At 41.2% G+C, this 8,488-nt stretch overlaps 1 protein-coding gene across 1 annotated transcript in view; it reads right to left on the reverse strand.

The window, feature by feature from the left end:
* Positions 1-869: 869 nt before the first annotated feature.
* Positions 870-8,488, reverse strand: part of GORAB (golgin, RAB6-interacting) — a gene marked incomplete at its 5' end in the record, with an annotated part of 7,848 nt that continues 229 nt past the window's right edge. The window contains 4 exons of the mRNA XM_010192033.1: positions 870-1,341; positions 3,979-4,119; positions 5,870-5,971; positions 8,351-8,488. The exon at positions 8,351-8,488 is cut by the window's right edge and continues 229 nt beyond it. Of these exons, the coding sequence (XP_010190335.1) occupies positions 870-1,341; positions 3,979-4,119; positions 5,870-5,971; positions 8,351-8,488 (853 nt within the window). The remainder of the gene's footprint in view (positions 1,342-3,978; positions 4,120-5,869; positions 5,972-8,350) is intronic.

Below are 8,488 nucleotides of genomic sequence, written 5' to 3' on the forward strand. Positions count from 1 at the left end.
TACACAAAAATGGGCTTACTTCCAATATACAGTGGGGATTGTTCATTACAAGATCCCTGGCTAATTATTGGAATTCTGACGCAACTATGACAGAGAAAAATGCTTGCAATGGAACAGTTTTAATTGTAAGTCTCTTTTTTCTACCTCTACATCATATGTACTGCAATTTCTTAAACTGTAACCCATCATTTCTGTTAAATGATAGCTGCTGTGATTTCACAGATAATAATGTTATCAATATATAGTTTTGCATGATCTAGCACAATCTGAAAGAAATAGGCAAAGTGATAAACAGGAAATACTATAACTGACTTTGCAATTTGCCTCAATAGACGAATTCCCTTTAAATCAGGTACAGGCAAGAGTATCAGCTAAGATAATTAAAGCACTTGGGTTTCACAGGATTAAAAACCATTGAAAACAAATCCCTTGTGGATACAAAAGAAGGCAAACATCCTATCACAGTTGTAATGGGACAAGAATGTGTTCAGAAGCAGAACACGTTGTGATGTTTCCTCCTGTAGATCTCTTGCACGCTGCTTGGAACAGCTATCTGTGGTACCAATATGCTGAAAGCCTTTGGAAAAACCCTACTGTTCACTTCCAAGTATCTTGTTTCAGGAAGGGACAAAGCCTCATGAAGAGCTGGGCATGAGAACATGAACTTTAACCAGATGATGAAGACAGATGGTGAACCCCAAATGAGTGTCTTGTGAAAAAAGAACCTCTAAAATTTGAAAACAATATTAAAGGAAAAGAGAAATGAAGTGCATATTACTGGCATGGCAGAAACCCAGATATAACAGACAGCACACAAGCCCACAGAGAGCATATCATCCATAACCGGCTGGCTTATGAGAATATAGTAGTCATGTATCAGAACAAGCTGGGGAGTTTCCTGGAGTCATATTTACTGCTTGAGTTTGGCTGTCCATATTGGAGAGGGATTTAGCACCAGAGTTTTCAGATTGAACCAACTGTTCGGAAACAGCAGGAGAAGCGACAGCATGGTTAGCATGCTCACTCTCCCGCGCCGTAACACTGGGAGTGGGGTTTTCTTTTGCTATCCCAGCATGATTGTGTGACTGGCTGGCTTGTCTCCCTGCTTCTGCCTCCTGCTGCTGCAGCATCCGCTCCACCTCTATCTCAAGTTCCAGATTTTCTTCATCTGCCTCCACTTCCAGCTGCTGCATTAACTCCTCCAGCTTCCTGGCCTTGCGGAGTTCATTCTGCTGTATGATCGTGCACAGGTGCTCCGTGAGGTGCTCCTTAATCTCTGTCTTATGTTGGAGGTCCACCTTGGCTGCCACGTACTCCGACTCAGCCTTATCGTACCGCTTCCTGCAAAATCATCATCATTTCTGGTGGGTTAGTTCTCAAAGCACTTTACAATCTGACACATGGACAGATACTTTAAGCATCCCTGAAATGCAATGTGCTCTGCAATGCATTATGCCAGCTATTTGATGACATGCTGCTACATTAGTAAAAGGGAAGAAAGTAAGCGTGAATTGATCAAATCTCCTCCTCTTGACGCATTAGCCTCCACTGCTGCTCTGCTCCAAGAGTTAATTTGCTTGTCTGACATCTACAGATTGAATCACGAACAAGCATTTTTACTGCCTGTTTTAAGAGATGCATCACTGGAGCAGAAAGAAACCACCAGAAATTGTAGGGCTTTCACATTTCTAATGAACACCTTTGTAGTGTTTCGGTTCACTAGATAACAGTTTCGTGTTTTTTTCGAATCCAATCACCCACGCAACAGATACAGATGCTACAATGGTGCTATTCACATTTACATCCAGATCTGATTTAGAAGTGGACTCTTCTGGCCACCCATATAACTGTTCAAAAAATCAGGAGCAGCAGAGATTGACACAGCACGTGACATCAATAGTGATCACAACCTATGCGTGGCAACAGATGTAGAATTTTATTGCAGGCATCCCCCTGACACGCACCTCCTGCCAATTTGCACTTCCTGCCACGACAAATATAGCAAAAAGGAAATATTCCAAGTATTTATTGAGGTTAATACATCTGGGATATCCAGCACTTTAATGGTTGGTGTCCACATTAGCGATGCATCTTCCACTAATAAGATACTAATTAGTTCCACTTCTGATCTAATTAATAGACAGACAGATGAAATATTGCTCATCAGGAAAGGGAACATGCAATGGCTTTTGCAGAATGACTATATGAGGTACCTTACAGAGTATTCATAAAACTAACATTAGAAAGGTGGTTGAATAAAGAATCCAGCTGTTTTATAAAACCAGATTCAAATATCTGGTTAAACAAAGCAACAGAAAGATAGGAGAGATCCTTTGCTTAGGGAAACAGAGGGAAATAAGACATAGAAAAGTCTTCCCAAATACATTCCTTTGTATAATAATCACAGAACTTTGACCCAGCTGTACAGGCTATGTCTGCTGTGGGCAGCAGATGCCTGCTTACAGATCCCTCACAAGAAAGTCAAGATTTCCCTGGAGCAGGTATCTGAAATGGGAAAACTAATGCTATGCTGGAAACTTCTGCGCAGTCAAACCTTTGGGCTGAATTCACATATATTCTTCACATCAGATTTACAAAAATTCCATTCCACCACAATTGTTAAATGCCCCCATATAGCCTCAGAACTATTTAGTATTGCACTTTTTGACCTACTGAAATTTCTTGTGTTTTAGCCGTAAAATATAAGGCGAGAACTAAAACATTACTTAAAAACAAACCACTTCAAGGTAAATCAGCTTTGGCTCATAATGGCTAAAAATTACAACACTGAAAGTATCTAACTCGCATTTCCAAATCCCTTCCTCACAAGAAGACAGGCTTACTAAGTTCACGGAAGTCATTAAGTGTTTTGCAAAGTTTACCCCTTTGTCCTACCAGCCACCATCCTCTTTCGTTTCCTTCATCAAAAACTGCTTTCCAAGTGTGAGAGCTGCTTGTGTTATATGCTCTTTAGCTAGTAAGCATTTAAAATAGACACATTATTACAAAATTTTTGGTAAGGGAATTTCTAGAAGCATTTAATGGGTTTAGAAACCAGACTTAAACCTAAAATACTTTTTTTTTTCCCCTCTTGAGGATATGAAATTCTGTATTCATATGCACTCAGCTACTGAAACTATAGTTACTCTTAGATATTTCAAATTATAATTACACCAAAAAAATCTTAATTTTTTAGCTACTGCTACTATTTTTTAAAAGACTAATTACCCTGTTTATTGGCCTGTGGTCAACATATAGCAAAAGTCATAAGGAGAAATACACATTTAACACATTGAATCGTGAACCAAAAACCGCAACTGAACATTTCCATTCTATTAAATGGCTACATAAACATGCTGATGTTTATCTACTGATGTTGTGGTTTACCCACAACGAATAGGGTGTTCCGATTAATTTCTTGCGTTTAAGGAACTCATCAGAACCAGAGTGATTAAAGGCACATTGTGAAGGATGAAAGCTTGCTTTTTCCTTCAGGTTTTGATTCCAGTTCCAAAAGCACTTCAGCAGCATTATATGTTTTAAGCTTAATTGGCCCCATTGATTTCAACAGGACCAGAGCTGTCATCGATAAGCAAGTTTCCCTGAAAAGGACTTTCAGTTTAGGACTTTAAAAAAAAAACCTCTTTCCCCCTGAGAAGAAATAAACAACCTTGAAACAATAAAGCAAGGCATATGGACAACTGCACAGTTAAAGCAGTAAGTATGTCTCATGACAGCACGAACCTGGAAAGCACAGCCTGCAGTCAAAAAACCTACTTCAGTTTCCAGATTCCAAGGGAAAAATTAGGAAATAATAGGCACACTTTTACCTCAAGATTTGAAAGCCTCCCAGACTGTGACCACTTTAACTACACATTATTACAATGACATAACTCCGTTACTACTTTGGTGACAGGAAACAACATTTTCTCCCTCCACTCAGGCAGGGCTGTTCCCCCCTCCCTGTCTGTCACTTACCGGGCATAGGAGTAGTCCAAGCTGGCCTGATCGATGCGGTTCCGTAGGATGCCAATGTCAGCAGATACCATGTCATCCAGGGCTTGTAACTCCTTCTGGATCCTTTTTAGTTTCACTGTTTCAGCTTGAGTTCTTTTGGATCTGCAATAGGAAGATGTTTTAGTTTGTTTTTTTTCTCAAGTCTCTCTTCTTGACATTAACGGGCCCCAGTTCATTTGCAGACCGACTAACTTCTTTAAGAGCTATTCAGAAGGTTTCTCCTTTATGGTTTAAGACTTTTGATCTTTTTTAATATCCACAAGGATCTAAAATGCCTGCTATTAAAGGACTATGGTAAAATTATGTAATGACTATAATCAAAGCGCCTAAAATGGATTGTGTTTCTTCACTGTGGAAACACACAAGAAGCTGCTGTATCTAAGTAGTTCTCAGTGTAAGGAAACAGGAAATGGCTTGGGGGGAGTGAGAGGGGGAAGGGTATTTAGCCCTGCAAATATCCCCTTTCAAAGAAGCCCAGTTAGTAGGGGCCAAAAAGTCACCTAACCTAAGCTTGATTTCCATTTTGTAAAATTATTCCCAAAAGGCCTAGCCAAATCCCAATGAAGTCAATGGAAAGTTTTACATCAAACACAAAGGATTTCAATCAAACCTTGTGTAACCTTTTTCAACTCAGCCTATTCATTCCTAAGTTCTGAAAACTAAACGTTGCTAAGGGCAGCAAGCTTTGATGGATTTCACTCCCAAGCAAGCTAAGTAAGTTTCAACAAGCTTTTACACCAGCTCACTTTGCTGTCATTCGTCACTGCCAGCAAACCCGTGCTTTTCAGCCACTGCTTCACACTCCAAAGCAAGACCAGATTTGTAGGAAGTGACACCACCTCAGATCAGCTGATTGGGGTGGAGAGAAACAGCCATCCTGTAGCATTGCGTAGAGCCTGAAGAAGGCCTTTAAATACCAGCCATAACTCCCTAGCTATCCCTTTCCAAGCTCTCCTCTCTCTCATGCTCTGCTTGAGGAAGAACCCAGCCTGGTGGTCACACCCATGTTTGCTGCCCTACAGCGGCTCAGACCAAACATCTTTGTGTTTTATCTATGTCTGGCAAAGGATAACAAAATCTTCAGAACCTCAAAGAGAATCTTCTGCACAGCACTGGCTATGTTCAGCTGTGCTAGTCAAGACGGGCAGAACATAATACACACATCTGGGAGGGCACAGTGAGCCTGAAAGCTTTGCACCTCCTTCCTTAATCCAGTGTTATCAGCTGCTCCAATATCCTTCCCTACAAACTTTGCCTTTCCTGTAGTCTTAGACAACACTGTACAATACCTTAAAGTATGGTCACCTGAAGAGCAAGAGCTAACAAGCGTAAGAACATGTGCATCTTTGTAATTTTTAATCAGCCGGTGGTAAAACGGTACCTTCTTAAACTTGAAGGTGATTGTCTTCTCTTTTCAACACTTTTAACATACTAATAAGAAAGAGGCAAAAGACCGAACAGAAATGGCTATAGCTCCCCTTTGTATTTTAGGAATCAAATCAATTTTCCTTAAATCCAGTGAAAACAAGTCACGAACAGAACAGGGATGAGCACCCGAGCACCCCAGCTTTCAAACATGCCCTTACTGACAGGCACAGGGACTTCAGCTAATTCTCAAATTGTGTAATAACTTTTCCATCTGTGCACAGAGCTGCAGCTTTGGAAGTGTGAAAAGCTTAGTCACAACTTGTCATCAAAGGGAAATGTTGATCGCAGCTGCTCACTTGTGGAGCAGCACATGCAGCACAAAGAGGAGGAAAAAGTGATATTTAAATAGAAGATATGCCATCGGTTACAGATGAAAAGTAATTCCTTCCTCAGCCTCAGCCCATGTTGCAGCAGAGCCCCTTACCTCTCAGCAATAGCTTTGGCAAGGAGTGCCTTCTTGCGTTTATTCTTCTCTTCTATCAGCCGCTGCTCTTGCTGGAGGATTTCCCATCGTGATTTTTCCTGCCTGCTCGTGGACAAGAAGATAAAAATTAATAGAAAGTTCATTTCTCTCCCTATTCCTCAAATGGCACAAACATTCAGCATCACGTTTCCTGGAGCAAACTCTAAAAATGTCAAAGGAACAATAAACAGATTTCAGTTCTGACGGAAGAAGAATCATCTGCAAGAAGTCATTTAGACCAATAAAACATTTCCAGATGAAGTCTACTGATCAGAACAACAATCTTCATAAGCAAATAATCTGCTGGTTAATTCAGCTTTGCTGAAAGAAAGAGCATACAGCGCTTTTTTCAGAAATGGGTGGAATTTTTCATCTAAAGGATGTGCTTCCCCACTAGGTAGAAGCAGTTTCAGTTTCTTACCGGCTGCTAGAAGTCGCTATCTGCTCAGTCTGCCAACACAGCCTTTTTTAGGAAATGTTTTTTTATAAAACATCCTTTCAAAGGTCTGTTTTACAGCCTCCCAGGTAATTAAACTGTTACAAATGAAAAGCTGGTAGAAGTTACATTGAAAATAAGCAATGAGGAAGAACAAGAACTCACTTTTGCCACCAGCAAAAGAGTTACATGGATGCCATTTCCTAGGCTACATCTACCAAGAGATATAACCAGCCCCAGAGGATGGAGAGCAACATCTCAGGTGAGAGGTGACAACTGAAGTCAACACAATTGGGCATGATTTTAGGAGAAGCAAAAGCTGTTTTGCCGCTTTTCCACCCTGTTGCATTCTTCATGCCCTCTCTCAAGAAGTCTCAGCTTAAAAATAGCTTAGCTTAAAAATACTCAAGTAACTCAACTATGTTAATCTTTCAGCACAAGAACGTATCTTCAGACTTCTCCTAATCACCTACAACATTTTTAGTAAGATCTGAATTCAAGTGCACACGCTGAGATGAAATCAGCAGATTCAGGGGGTGGTTGTTGCAGCTAAATGTCATTTGCTCCCCACACAGTGAAAAACCTCTCTGCAAAGCTTTAGCTATCTTCTCCCCAGTCATGTAATGTCTGTATTTTTTACCAGCAGGAAGGAGTTGAACAGCCAGTACTACTGGTGAGCTGCACCCACACAAGGAATTTGGCACCCCTCTTCAAAGTGCTGCTATTTTGGTGAAGGGACAGCTATTTGCAGGTGGGTGATCCCAGCAGGTAAATGGCAGGCAGCATGGCCAGCAGCTGCAACGTCTCAAGACACATCTCTTCAAAACAGAACCTCCCAGATCCTTCTGAGTTTTGAATTTGAGAGAAGCCAGGTGCTGCTTCTCCACACAAGTGTTGCTGATTGCTACAGCCCTGCCTTTCCAGTGGCAAGCACCTTCAGTCCCCTCTGAGATCCCACAGGCAAATCTAACCAGAGACAGCATCTCACATACCACACTTGGAAAACAGCTGGTCCCTGTTTTGGGGGAATACAAATGATGCTGGAAGTTTGTTGGCCAGCTAGTGTTTGTTCATTGGGCAGAAAAGTCTGGACCCACAAAGGACCTCAATGCTGGGGCAGCACTGTTAGTGTCTATGTTTAAAACTATACGACCTAGAAAAATAAATCATCCTTTTGCCCCTCACGCTTTGTTTTGCCCACTAAGGTAAAAAAGAAAATTAGCACTTGAATACAGATAGAAAAACAAACGTGAAGAGGTAAAACCAAGCAATTGATCATACTGGAAATGCCTGCCCTCTCTAGCATTTAGACAGCAGCTTCTTTTTTATAGGCTACTATCTGAATTCTGGACAATGAACTAAGTAATTGCCACATTCAGTCGGACTCTCAAAGGGCCACGTTCAGTACTTTTTCTTTCCTCTCTCTCACATGTACCAGTTAGATGCTTCAGAGGGAGACAGGCACCACACTGGGGGCTGATGCACAGCGTGAGAGCCTCAAGATTGGTCTCATCTTGAATCATAAAAGCTAGAGAAATGCTTAAACATGAAATTTTACCTCCTTACCAACACTTTTGGCATCAACAAATCTGCAGCTATATTATGAAGGGGAACACAAAGTTACACAAATCACAGCATATCTGCTTCCAAAAGAGCTTTCTGTTGTGGCTGCTGGCTTGCCTGCACAGCACAATGGTGAGATTAAGTCTTCGTAAACCATTAAGACAGTCCTACACCTTGAGTGCTTTATGGTGTAGTCTCACTGCCATAGAAAATTTATTTGAAGACAGCATGGTGCATATCTGCATGGATTACACTACAGAATTTGGTCCTGTATCAGGTTTAACCCAGCTAGAGATGAAAAACAAAGGTTCAGTGCAGTGGAAGCAAACATGATCTCGCAAACCTTCCTAACAGATACACAAAAGTTCACTTTACTTCACAACAACAGAATGAACCAACACAGAACAATGAAACCCAGCCCCTGACTTTACCAACTTACTAACAATTCCACTTTCTTTTTCTCCACTTTGGAATTCGGTTTTGCAGGGCAGCTCTGTGCATTGTCACTGCCATTACAAGGATCTCCTGGTGTCACTTCCTTCTGCTGGTCTCGGTTGTCGCTTTGCCTTTGTTCTCCTGCT

This window comes from Mesitornis unicolor, unplaced genomic scaffold, assembly GCF_000695765.1.
Source record: "Mesitornis unicolor isolate BGI_N332 unplaced genomic scaffold, ASM69576v1 scaffold24149, whole genome shotgun sequence".
NCBI classification, from domain to species: Eukaryota; Metazoa; Chordata; class Aves; order Mesitornithiformes; family Mesitornithidae; genus Mesitornis; species Mesitornis unicolor.